This window comes from Mandrillus leucophaeus, unplaced genomic scaffold (assembly GCF_000951045.1).
Source record: "Mandrillus leucophaeus isolate KB7577 unplaced genomic scaffold, Mleu.le_1.0 Scaffold527, whole genome shotgun sequence".
In the NCBI taxonomy this organism is placed as follows: Eukaryota; Metazoa; Chordata; class Mammalia; order Primates; family Cercopithecidae; genus Mandrillus; species Mandrillus leucophaeus.
This window is the reverse complement of record NW_012105664.1, coordinates 566,647-579,735: the sequence shown is the minus strand read 5'-3', so window position 1 is coordinate 579,735 and position 13,089 is coordinate 566,647. Positions and strand designations below refer to the sequence as shown.

The 13,089-nt window shown below is 49.3% G+C and overlaps 1 protein-coding gene across 1 annotated transcript in view; it reads left to right on the top strand.

Annotated features, from left to right (window-relative positions):
* The window catches only part of IPPK (inositol 1,3,4,5,6-pentakisphosphate 2-kinase), a 69,181-nt gene that overhangs the window by 27,122 nt on the left and 28,970 nt on the right, over positions 1-13,089 (top strand). Inside the window, exons 5-9 of the mRNA XM_011996847.1 lie at positions 277-398; positions 1,731-1,820; positions 7,363-7,421; positions 9,397-9,469; positions 11,901-12,180. Coding sequence (XP_011852237.1) covers positions 277-398; positions 1,731-1,820; positions 7,363-7,421; positions 9,397-9,469; positions 11,901-12,180 — 624 coding nt within the window. The remainder of the gene's footprint in view (positions 1-276; positions 399-1,730; positions 1,821-7,362; positions 7,422-9,396; positions 9,470-11,900; positions 12,181-13,089) is intronic.

Genomic DNA, 13,089 nt, shown 5'->3' with positions numbered 1-13,089 from the left:
TTTCACTATGTTGGCCAGGCTAGTCTTGAACTCCTGACCTCGTGATCCACCTGCCTCGGCCTCCCAAAGTGCTGGGATAACAGGTGTGAGCCACCGTGCCTGCCCTTAACCATGTTGTTACTCTTGGTGTTCCACAATCTCCAGGGAAACATGAGGTTTTCGTCAGGCACAGAGATGCCCCCTGGAACCAGGGACAAGGTGGGGCGTGTTTTGGGCAGGGATCATCTCATCTCTCTCACTGACCTTGCTCTGTATGACCCTTGCTCTGTTTTCCAGAGTCTCGCTGTGACAAGGACCTGGACACTCTCAGTGGTTATGCTATGTGCCTTCCCAATTTAACCAGACTTCAAACCTACCGCTTTGCAGAGCACCGGCCCATTCTGTGTGTAGAGATTAAGGTGACCTGTCGAGGGGCAGATGGTGTGGGTAAGGGGGAAAGGTCAGTCCTGGGCAGTGAGTCTGAGAGTCCTGTGCCTTGGGTTCCAGTTCCCACTGAAGTGAGTGGTAGGCACTCTTGGCTCCTGGAAACTCCACTTGCTTCTCTCCTTCCACAGCCCCCGCCTGCATTCTGGTTCCTGCCAGGGCTCCTAGACCCCAGGTTCAGGCTCATTCCTGGTAGTTCATGACAGGAGACCTCACCCACCCTGCGTGCCGGGGCTAAAACAAGCCCTGGTCGAGGGTCACCCACCCTGTATGCCTGGGCTAAAACAAGCCCTGGTTGTGGGTCACCAGAGGGAAGCATGTTGGGTCCCCCCACCCCGTTTTGCTCAGAGGGCATGGCTTGCCAGGGTCCCCTGGGGCCTTCCTCTGTGCCCCTCCCTGCTGGCCATGCCTGCTTGGTGCTTGGCTGCTGTTTGCTGTGCTGCAGGAGCCCCATCTGCAGGTTGCCCTCTAGACTGGGAAGCTCCCCGTGTCCTGCTCAGGACGGATTTTCCTGGAGGCACAAAGGTCAGTGTGACCCTCAGAGGCACTGGTGTGTCATGGCCAGGCGTCCTGAAATTCTGTGGTGCCAGGCAGTGGGGGCTGCTTGGGCCAGGGGCCCCCTTGCTTCAGCTCTCTGCTGCCCACGTCAGGGGTGGCTGTCAGAGTCCCTCAGGAAGCTGCCTCACACGTCCCTCCTCCAACTCAAAGGCAGTGATTTCTGGGTCACACTCCTGGCCTGAGCTCATGCCTCCTGATCCTCCTCACTTGTGAGTGGATGTTCTGCTTCCCCAGCCACCATCTCCAGTGCCCAAGGCTCAGCGCAGGCCTGTGTGTCGTGTATGCTCAGAGGCTGCAGCTTTTAGAGGGCATGGGGCTTCCTTGACCTTCTGGGAGCCTAGCAACTATCAGATGGGCCCCTGTCGGGCCATGTGCTAGTGTCAGCGGGAACAGTGGTTCTGCTTCTTGGAGCTGGGAGTCCTGGGTCCATCTCTTCTAGAGTCTAGAATGTCTAGAGACATTCTTGAATAAAAGCACAAAGCTACTGTGTGTTGTGCTTGTGTTGCGCTAGTGTAGGGCGCCGCTGACCCTCCCCAGTGAGAGTTCCGGCTGTGGGTCCTCTAGCAGAGATGTTTGTGTGATCTGATGCAGGAAGTGTTGTTCCCACTGGGAGGTGCAAATGAAAACAGTTTCTGGGGCCATTTATGCGTAATTATCTTGCTGCACTCATTATCTTGTAGTCAGTGATAGGTCTATTTAGAGGTACGTGATTTCTTCCTAAATGTTTTTTCTCCTTATTTATTTTACAGCCAAAATGTGGGTTTATTCCTTTCTCGAGTGATGTCACGCATGAGATGAAGCATAAGGTCTGTCGTTACTGCATGCACCAGCACCTCAAGGTGAGGAGAGCCAACGCCCAGCCGTGGGCTACTCTAGCTGCACGCCGGGGATCTGGGCTGAGGCATGGGCACACACAGTTTTCAGAAGAGTAAAAGAAAATGCGGATATTTTTAGTTGACATTTCATTTCACAAAGTGATTCATGTTCACCTTTTTTATTTTTTAAATTTGGAGACAGGGTCTCTGTCACCCTGTCAGGCTGGAGTGCAGTGATGGAATCATACTCACTGCAGCCTCCACCTCCTGGACTCAAGCAGTCCACCTGCCTTGGCCTCCCAAAGTGCTGGTGTGAGCCACTGCGCCCGGCCTGTGTTCGCCAGATTCACTCTTTTTAAAATATATAATTCAGTGGTTTTAGTCTCTTCACAAGGTCGTGCAATCATCACTTCTATCTAGTTGCTGACATTTTTATCACTTCAAAGCAAGGTATCTTCCTCTTTCTATATTAATCTGGCATATTACATTGGTTTTTGCATGTTGGACTAACCTTGCATTTCTGGTATAAATCCCAGTTGCTCATGGTGTATGATACTTTTATATGCTGCTGAATTGAGTTTGCTAGGTTTTGCTGAGGGTTTTTGAATGGTAAGGGATGTTGGTGTGTAGTTTTCTAGTGATACCTTCTCTGACTTTGGTACTAGGGTAATAACTGGCTTCATGGAATGAGTTAGGAATTATTTTTTTTTCACTCTCCAGTTTTTTGAAAGAGTTTCAGTATTGGTATTGATTCTTCTTGAAATGTTTGGTAGAATTCACTAGTGAAGGCATTTTGTCCTGGGATTTTCTTTGTTAGAAGATTTTTGATTACTGATTCAGTCTCTTGTTACCAATCTGTTGAGATTCTCTATTTCTTGAGTGGGTTTTTTGGTAATTGTGTGTTACTAGGAATTTGTCCATTTCCATCTAATTTGTTGGCATACAGGTCAGCAGTAGTGTCCCCTTCTTCATATCTGAATTTAGTAATTTGGTTTCTGTCTTTCCTTGGTCTAGCCAAAGGATTGTGTCGTATTTGTTGATCTTTTCAAAGAAACAACTTTTGGTTTTGTTCATTTTTCTGCTCCCTGTCCCCCATTTTCTATTTCATTTGCCTTGACTTTAATCTTCACTGTTTCCTTCCCTGTGCTTGGATTGGGCTTAGTGTGTTATTCTTTTTCTAGCTTTATTATTTATTTATTTATTTATTTATTTATTTATTTATTTTTGAGATGGAGTCTCGCTGTGTCGCCCAGGCTGGAGTGCAGTGAGTATCTGGGACTACAGGCGCCCACCACCACGCCCGGCTAACTTTTTGTATTTTTAGTAGAGATGGGGTTTCACCATGTTAGCCAGGATGGTCTTGATCTCCTGACCTTGTGATCCGCCTGCCTTGGCCTCCCAGAGTGCTGGGATTACAGGCGTGAGCCACTGTGCCTGGCCTCTAGCTTTTTATTGTAGAAAGTTAGGTTATTCATTTAAGATCATTCTTTTAATAAATCTTTAACTGCTTTCTCTTCATCCCATAAATTTTGGTATGTTGTGTTTTCATTTTAATTCATTCCCTGATTTCTCTTTTGCTTTCTTCTTTGACCCATTGATAATTAGGAGTGTTTACTTTTTACATATTTGTGAGTCAAATTTCCTTTTGTTACTGATTTCTAGTTTCATTTCACTGTGTTTGGAGAATATTGTTTGCACGATTTCACTCTTAAAATGTATTGAGACTTGTTTGGTGGTTTAACGTAAGGTTCTTCCTCAAGACTGTTCCATGTTTGCTTGGGCAGAGTGTGTAACCTGCTGTTGCTGGGTGGAGTTTTCTATAGGTGTGTTAGGTCTGGTTGGTTCATAGTGTTGTTCAAGCCTTCATTCTTGTTGATTTTCTCTCTCATTGCTCTGAGTATTAATTTAACATAATAACTTCAACAGTCTAGTTCAGGTTCATACCAACTCCATTTCAATCATAGACAAAAGCTTTGCTCCTCTAAAGCCTTGCTCCCTCCCCCAACCTTTGTGCTGTTACTGGGATACAAATTAGATGTTTCTACATCATGTTCTGGTTGATACAGATTTGTATCAACCTTATGCAGTTGTCTCTTAAATTATATAGAGAAACAAGAATTACAAAATGTGTTTATATCCTCTTTTATATTTGCCTAGGTAGTTACCTTTACTGATGCTCTTTGTTTCTTCCTGTGGATTTTAGTTACTATCTAGTATCCTTTATTTCAGCCGAAAGGACCCCCTTTAGTGATTCTTGTAAGATGGGTTTGCTAGCAATAAATTCTTTTAGTTACAGTTTATTTGGGCAATGTCTTAATTTCTCCTTCATTTTCAAAGGATAGTCTTGGGAGATCTAGAATTCTTGGATGGCAGTCTTTCTTTTAGCACCGAGGATATGTCATGATCCTGCCTCCTCCTGGCCTGCATGGTTTCTAATGAGGAATCAGCTGTTAATCTTAGGGAAGGTGCTTTGTATGGATGAGCCACTTCTCCCTTTCTGCTTTTTAAGATTCTCTCTTTGTCTTTGTCCTGTGACAGTTTGATTCTGGTGTGTCTAGCTGTAGATCTCTTGGTCTCTATCCTAAAATTCAACCATTTTCTCTTCTGCCTACTCAAGTCTGTTCTTGAGCCCCTCTAGTTACTTTTTCATTTTAGTTACTGTACTTTTCAACTAAAGAATTTCTTTCTTTCTTTTTTTTCTTTTTAGACAGGGTCTTGCTCTGTCACCCAGAGTGGACTGCAGTGGCATGAACATGACTCACTGCAGCCTGACCCCTGAACTCAAGCCATCTTCCTGCCTCAGCCCCCACCGAGCTGGGACTACAGGCACACCCCACCGTATCCAACTAGTTTTTGAATTTTTTGTAGGACAGGGTTTCACCATGTTGCCCAGGCTGGTCTCGAATGCCTCAGCTTGGGCAGTGTGTCTACCTTGGCCTCCCAAAATGCTGGGATTATAGGCGTGAGCCACCATGTCCGGCCAGAATTTCTTTTTGGTTCCTTTTTATAATTTCTACCTCTCTATTGATATTCTCTATTTGTTGAGACATTGTTCTCCTTGTTCCTTTTAGTTCTTTGTCCCTAGTTTCCTTTAGCTCTAAGCGTATTTAAAATAGTTGATTGAAGTCTTTGTTTAGTAAGTCCAGTGTCTGGGCTTCCTCAGGGGCAGCCTCGTGATTGTCTTTTTTCTTGTATATGGGCAGTACTTTCTTGTTTCTTTGCGTCTTTTGTGATGATAGGTTGAAAGTGGGCATTTGAAATAATATAATGTGGCCCCTCTGGAATTAGATTCTACTCCCTCTCCAGGATTTTTTATTGCTGCTTCTTGTAGTTGTTACTGTTTGTTTAGGGACTTCTCTGCGCTAAGTTTGTGAAGTCTGTGTTCGTCGTCATATGTGGCCAGTAAAGTCTGCTCAGTTAGCTTAGTGGGCAGTGAGTGGGTCCATAGATGTTTTCTTAACTGGCAGGCATTCCAGAATGAGGAAGTCTCCTAGTCTTTGCTGCGGGGCTCTGTTTGTGTCTTGGGCCCACTCAGTACTCACTAGGGTGTTTGGTAACTTTGCCTTTGCCCTTCACTTCCCCAGAGCCTCAGATCAGCTCAAGTGAGAGCTTAGGGCCTTCTCTGTTCTTTTCTGGGTCTTTGCATGACTTTCTAGATTCCTAGGTGTATGTTGGAGCTTTCAGAGTCTCTGTGTACATCTCGTTACTCAGCTTTTTCTTTTTGGCTTTGGTTAGCCTATTGTTTGCCCTTTTATTCACCTTCCAAGGAAACCATGAAGTTAAACAATTGCCTCTAAACGTTTTCGACACATGCCGGCAGTTAAAAGGCCTCCTGCACGGGTGAGTTCTGAGCCAGGTCAGTGAAGACAGCCTTGCAAGCGTGATCTCTCCGGGAATCCAGAGACAGGTCAAATAGTGATTGTCAGAGATCGAGGCTTTGGAGATGTCATGCCCTCATCTGCGCCCTCTGTGGCTGTTGGGCAGCTGGTTTTCACTGTGATTGTGGCTGTTGGTTTTCAAGGTTCCCTTGGAGCTAGAGATACGGGGATGGGAATAGGGCATTTAAAGTGCCAACAAGCTCACTGATCTTGCTTAGATTTAGCTGTTTTTCTTGAATAAATGTGTCCTGGATTGTTGCAAGTCTATGGTCAATTTCCAGAGTTCAAAAATTTTTGATTCTGACTTTTATTTTTTTAACCGGTTTTCTGATTGCCTTTACAGAGGAGAGAATTTCTGGAGGTCATTGCTTCACTATTTCACCAACATCACCCGTTCTTTTCTTTGTGGTGTGATTACTATCTGAGCTCTTAGGGGAAAGACAGTCTGTGAGCCATATCCCTTAGGATGCGATTTTCTTGATCACCATTCACTTTCAACATATGTGACAGATGTTTAAGAAATACTTTTTACTATAAAGCACTACCTGTTCATATAACTGGTAACATATGACATGGCATGAATTGGATAACCTGCCTTCCCAGCTAACTCATATTGTCAGATATATTTGCATATCTTTCCAGACTTCTTCCTGTGTCCACAAAAATATGCATGTAATTCAGGTGGAAATGAAGTGATGTCTGTCCACATGTTCTAATGTTTACATGCCTGTACATGCACACACACACTCTTACAAAGCAAAAATGGGATCATGCCATATGTACTTTTTCTAATTGCTTTTTTCACTTAATCCTTGAGGATTGTGATAGATTCTTTAGGGCTTTTTCAGTGCGTATTTGGATATATGCATGGATATTTGCACATAAGCTTTTTTTTTTTTTTTTTTAAAAAGCAAAATTGACGTTACACTGTATCCATTGTTCTGCCAGTTGCTTTTTTCCTTTGAATAAATTTTGGTGACTTTTAACTCTACCTCTTTCTGGTAGTGGCTGCATATCATTTATGCATTTCTTCATTCAATAAATTGCTTGCTATGTGCTGGCCCCACTAGTGGATGGGCTGTGATTTATTTAGTCATTTCCCTACTGATGAGTGTCTCTCTTGGTTTCAGGGTTTGCTGTTGGCAGGAAGGCTGCAGTGGACATTCTTGTCTCTGTACCTTTTTGCCCTATGCTAGTTCTTCTAGGTTCCTTGTAGATTTGCTGAGTCAGGGAACATAAACATTTTAAAGTTTGGTGGATACCAGCAAGTTGCCTTTCAAAATGTTATGCCAACTTATCTTCCTACTGGCAACATGAAATTTCTTGTTAAGGACACCTTCCCTGTTACTGGATATTATAACTTCTGAAGGTTTGTTACTCTCATTACCAAAATTTAGCCATGTAATTTGAAGGTGTTTGCTGCTGTCTTCCCTGCTCCTGTGAAGGGCTGGCCTGGGGGCCACGCCACATCACATCTCACAGATGGGGCCAAGGTTTCTTTGAATGGAAGTCAAGTGGCTCCCTCCCCCACTTAGCGATGTGCACCTGCAAAGGTGGTGGCACCTTTTCCGGGGCAAGGCTGCAGCTCGTCTTCACTGTCTTCATCACGGACGCTGTGCTGTATTCAGCGGGCACAGTGCAGTCACCAGCGCCAGTCACCTCATGCCCTCCTGTTGGTGTTTTCACAGGTAGCCACTGGGAAGTGGAGGCAGATCAGCAGATACTGTCCCCTTGATCTCTACTCAGGGTAAGAGAACGCTTCTCCTTTGCCCCCTTGTGTCACGTTCCCTGGAGATGAGTGGGGCGGGGGCCAGTGCCTGGTGGGGGGTGTTTCATGAGGTAGGAAGCGGGGGAGGGCCGTGTTCTGTCTTCAGGGCTCTCTTTTGCCATCAGCGCTGTAGACGCTTGCGGCTTTGTGCTCCGCGCCTTGTCTCTGTGCTCACTGTTTGAGGTGCTTGCTCACTTTTGGTTGTTCCCTCATCCGAATTGTGACCAGATTTGTCTTCTACTTATGTCAGAAATCAACTGGTGCTCAGCCTTGACCTCCAGGCCTCAGTCTGGGCCTTCATAGTTTGGTTGTTTGTACCTTGGATCTCTGCCTCCTCTGTGGATATTAAAAAGTCTGCTGCTATGGTGGCCATTTCTGCCCCGGCAGGGCCTGCTTGCAGCCTCCGACCAGGTGCCTGGGCTCTGCTGCCCACCTTGGCGCTGCCTCCACGCTCCCCGGCCTTCAGAGCTTTGCTGTGCATCCTGTACACTAATTTCCTGGGTCAGCTCAGAGTCCGGTCCTGCCAGAGCCTGTGTGGTCAGGAAGGCAGTAGTGGCTGGGAGCTGGGGAAGGTCAGTCCGCAGCGGGGCCTGGGGGCCTGGTGAGCAGGCCCTGGGGCCGAAGGGGCAGCAGAGGGAGCAGGCAGGGCTGAGGGTGGGAGCAGGTGGAGGGAGGTGGGACCTGGGACTCATGGCAGTGCCCTGCCCCGATTCAGGCATCCCCCATCACACCCCCAGGAGGGAGTCCCTGGCCACAGGGCGATGTAGATTTGTGAGCCTTTGCTGTCCTTTTTGATCAGCACAGCTCCTCTTTCCAATCTCCTTTCCCTCCCTGGGACCCCTGTTACTGCAGAGCTGTTCTGGTGAGTCCGGGTTTTCTTACTCCGCTGCGTGAGTTTCTTTCCTCTTTCCTCCCCCGCTGCCCTCCAACCATTCATTTTGTGCCCCTGCCCTTGTCAGTGCTCAGCACTGCCTCTGCGTGCGCGCCTGGTCGCCATGTCAGTGCTTTTGGTTAGATGCCCTTGCAAACTTCCTGGAACAAAGATTGAACACAGAGTTGTCTTTGGAAGTTAAAAAGTTCACAAACATTGGGAATGCTCGTTCAGAAGGTGGCACCAACACCGCTCGCTCCAAGGCTTCAGCGAGGCTGGCGGTGCACTCACGTGTGGGTCCCATGTGGATTTCCCTGTGCACCTAAGGGCTGTGAATTGTGAAGCATTCAGTAATAAAGATTCATTGTTGAGAATTTATTCATGTGTCAGAACATAAGTAGGGAACCCTCCCTGGAATGTTGTAGAATGCAGGCTTTTAGGAGTCAGCTAGAGAGTGCGTGGATACTGGGAGCCTTTCTGAATGCGTGCTCGTGGGCTGTCCCCACTGGCAGGGTCAGGCTCGCGTGCTTGCATGGGCAGCTTGGCCTCCAGAGGTTCCTCTGTGGGGGTGGGGGAGGAGGCCAGCCTTGCAGCTCCTCGCTTGCAGGGCGAGGGCTCCCTGGGGCTCTAGCCTCTCCCTGGCTCCCGGCACTCCCTTCATGGCCCGTCACAGGTCTCCTGCCACCCCTGAGCCTTTGGAAGTTGCGGCAGGAGGAACAAGGGAGGCAGAGCAGCCCGTAACCCCTCTCGGGTCGGGCTGTGGTGCGGCTGGTGGGGTTCCCACTCCCGTGCCTCAGTTGGGTCCCTCACATCTCCCGAAGGCCTGGGGTCAGGGCCAACCCCCACATCTCTAGTGAGCGCGTGCCAGGCTGTGGAGCTGTGTCTGTGACCGTCCGGGGAGGGAGCCCATGGTGGGGCTGTAGTGAGGGGAGAATGTCACTGTTTGGACCCAGCTGGACCCTAGGTTTCCCAGCGGCCCCTAGGAAAATACCTGGCATGTCCTCTGAGCCACGAGCAGGTGTGTGTGCAGGGACAGGTCAGTTCCAGCTGCTTTTAAAGCATGTTAACACTTTTCCCTTTTAGAAACAAACAGAGAATGCACTTTGCCTTGAAGAGTTTGCTGCAGGAGGCACAGAACAACTTGAAGATATTTAAGGTAAGAGCTGCTTTGATTCTACGGTGGTTTCAGGGTGGGGCCGGCGAAGGTTCAAGTGACCTCACAGATGAGGGTGTTGGGCTGGGCTGCACGTCGTGTGTGCTGGACATCCCCTTTGGGGTCCTCATACCCCGACTGGTTCACCCATCACCTGGGACCTTCCAGTTCCAGACCTGTCTTTCCCTGACCTTTTTCTGAGCACGATTCCACAAGCACAGCATCTGAGTGACCCTGGGTTGTCCATGACCCTGCGGTGCTTGACCAAAGCCCCAACAATTGCGGGGTGGGCCTTGGTCTCCCCTGATGAGCAAATGGGTGAACCGTGGGTGAGGATGACTCTAGCACTATCTGGGCTGGCATCATCTGGCCTGCTGCTGGCAGTGGCGTCCAAGGGAGAGGAGGTGGGGGTAGGGCCAGGCAGGATTGGGGCATCTGCAGAGGAGAGGCTGTTGGGGAGGGAGGGGATGAGATGTAGGGCAGGGCAGGCCTGGGTGGCAGTCAGAGTGCCGGGCCCATGTTGGACATGCATCCTCTGGGGTCCCCCTTGTCATCACCTCAGTCCCAGTTGTAGCCTCATGATCACACATAAGTGACACCTGGGAACAGAGTCCTGGACTCCCTGCAGGAGCTGACAGCCATTGCAGGTGGATCCTTCAGAGGAGGCAGGGCTATTGAGCGTGGGCCTGTCAGCTTCCTATGTGCCGTGGTCTGGATGAGGCGACTGGTGAACCAGAAGCCGTGGCCCCTCTCCTTGCTGCTGCATGTGGCTGGCGTCCTGCTGCCTGGCTGGCCGCCTCTCAGCGCTGGGCAGGTGGGGCCTGCTCTTGACCTGCCTCCCCAGGTCTTGGTTGGAAACCCATGGTGCTGGCTGCTGGGCAAGTGAATCGGCTTCATTGCCCGTCTGCCTCCACCTTCCCAAATCCAGGAAAGGATGGCATATTTCACAGTAGCTTTTATTTCATGTTTATATAATTTGTTTTTATAAACTCAATATTTAAACCCTGAAGATACATTCTGTTTCATCAGGGATTTGTTTGAAGCCTATCATAAGGCTGGCATGTTATCCCAGGTGGACCCTTTTCTGGCCCCATCTGACGTGCACCTAAGGTCTCTGGAACTCTGGCTGTCTGCTGCTTCTGTTAAAATCAGCATGGAAAAGTCCCGAGGATTAGGATTGTTTCAAAAGAGTTGAAAAGGGGATGGATTAAGAGAAGGGATGCAGAATGATTTAAGATAACACGTCACGCCGCCAAGGCATGTTACCTACTGTGCGTTTCATCAGCTCTCCCGCCGATCTCGTCCAGTTCAGTATTAAAAGCCAGCAAGGCAGAAAACCCTGAAAGCTCTGAAGTTCCAGGTGTGGGCCAGGTGTGGTGGCTCACACCTGTAATCCCAGCATTTTGGGAGACTGAGGTAGACGGATTGCTGAGGCCAGAAGTTCAAGACCAGCCTGGGTAACATAGCAAAACCCTGTCTCTACAAAAAAATCAAAAAATTAGCTGGGCGTGGTGGTTTGCACCTGTGTTCCCAGCTACTTAGGAGTCTGAGGTGGGAGGATTACTTGAGCCTGGGAGTTGAAGGCTGTAGTGAGCTTTGATTGCTCCACTGCACTCTAGCCTGGGCAACAGGGTGAGACCTTGTCTCAAAAACATTAAAAAATTGTTTTAAAAATACATAAATAAATAAATAAATAAATAAATAAATAAATCAGGTTTAAAGAGTTGGTACTTTCCTGGGGTTGGCCGCTGTCAGGGGCCTTTCTCCTGGGCACCACCCAGACCCCCATGAGTCATGTGTTGACTCCCCCAGGCACGGCAGCAGATGTCACTGCCTGTACTCTGGGAACGTGTGAACCTGAATGTTGATGATGATGTAAGGAGTTTCTTTGCTGGGCTTCATTTAAGCCAGCAAATGCCAGCAGCTTCTCCCACCATCTGGCTCAGCTGTACCAACCAGCACTGGGGTCACCCTGGGTGTGGCCTGAACCCCAGGACACACTTGTTTGCGGTGCTGGTGCTGACGGCTGTCCTCATGTTCGTCTGCTCAGGGCCAGAGCCAAGGCCCTCAGGTTCTTGAGTAACTGGGCTGGTGGCTTTGGGAGTTTGTCACTTGTGGTGAGCATTTGCTCTCGGCTTCTGAAGGTACTGTGGATCATTGTCTGGGGGGCAGTGGTCAGGCCAGGGCACTGCTCTTTAGTTTTTGAAACTTTCCTTCCTTTTCATGTCTTGACGTTTGGTGCTTGGTTGATAGCACAGCCCGTGAGGGTGGATTTCCCTGGAGGAGCCGGAGTATGCAGTGGCCCCAGACTGGGTCGACAGCGTCAGGGCCCTTGGCTTTCACCCACTGCCTGGCCTGCTGGTGGTGGGGACTGAGTTCTTTTCCTACAAGCTTGGTGATTTGACATTTCCCTCTCTCTTTTCCCTGCCTGAAGAATGGTGAGCTGATTTATGGCTGCAAAGATGCCCGGAGCCCTGTGGCTGACTGGAGTGAGCTTGCACACCACCTGAAGCCGTTCTTCTTCCCTTCTAACGGCCTGGCCAGTGGGCCCCACTGCACAAGGGCTGTGATCAGGGAGCTGGTGCACGTGATCACACGGGTGCTGCTGAGCGGCTCGGACAAGGGCCGGGCAGGCACCCTAAGACTGGGGCTCGGGCCCCAAGGCCCGCGAGTCTGTGAAGCCAGCCCTTTCAGCAGGAGCCTTCGCTGCCAAGGTAGGGCCCAGCCTTCCCCAGGTAGGCGGTGGGGGCCACAGGGGCCTTGGGACTCTGCAGTCTCCATGGGTGGCCAGGCGGTCAGCAGAGCTTCCTGGGGGATCTGGGGGATGCCACCTGGTTACACCAGGGCTCCCAGCACGGAGCTTCGCCGCCTCTCACCCCCAGATGCAGACTCCCTTTCTTGCCTTTTATCTGTATCTGTAAATAGCAGGACACATTTGGGCTGTAGGATTTCTCTCTAGAATATCGTCCATATGTTGTGGTCCTCTCTGGTTTGTTGAATGTTTTCAACCATGTTTTCTATCCTGTTGGAGCCTCATTGCAACCCTGGGGACAGGTTTCCCTTGGCTTGTTCCTTAGATGGGGAGAATTGAGGCACAGAAATCCTTCAGGGCTGGGTCCTACCACAATGGGGTGTCTTCACAAGTCTGGGGTGAAGACATAGACCCGTGGGGACTTTGAAATGCAGGACACCTTCCTTGCAGATAGGAGCCGGGCCCTGGCTGCTGCTGCGTGTCCTGACATCTCATGAGCTGACGCTGCCTGTGATTCTTGGCAGCCCTTGGAGACCCCATGGTCTCTGGGAGCCTGAGATAGTTTGAAGACAGCAGTCCTGCTTGTGTGCAACCAGAAACCCACCCACACCCTAAGCCCTGCCTTCTTTTCTGCTATCTGTGCCAATTTTTTCTTTTGTTTTTTCAAGACAGGATCGTACTGTATTTACCCAGGCCAGAGTGCAGTTGTGTGATCTCGGCTCACTGCAACCTCCGCCTCCTAGGTTCAGGCAATTCTCCTGCCTCAGCCTCCCGAGTACAGGTGTGCACTGTCACACCTAATGTTTGTATTTTTAGTAAAGACAGTTTCGCCTTATTGGCCAGGCTGGTCTCGAACTCCTGACCTCAAGCA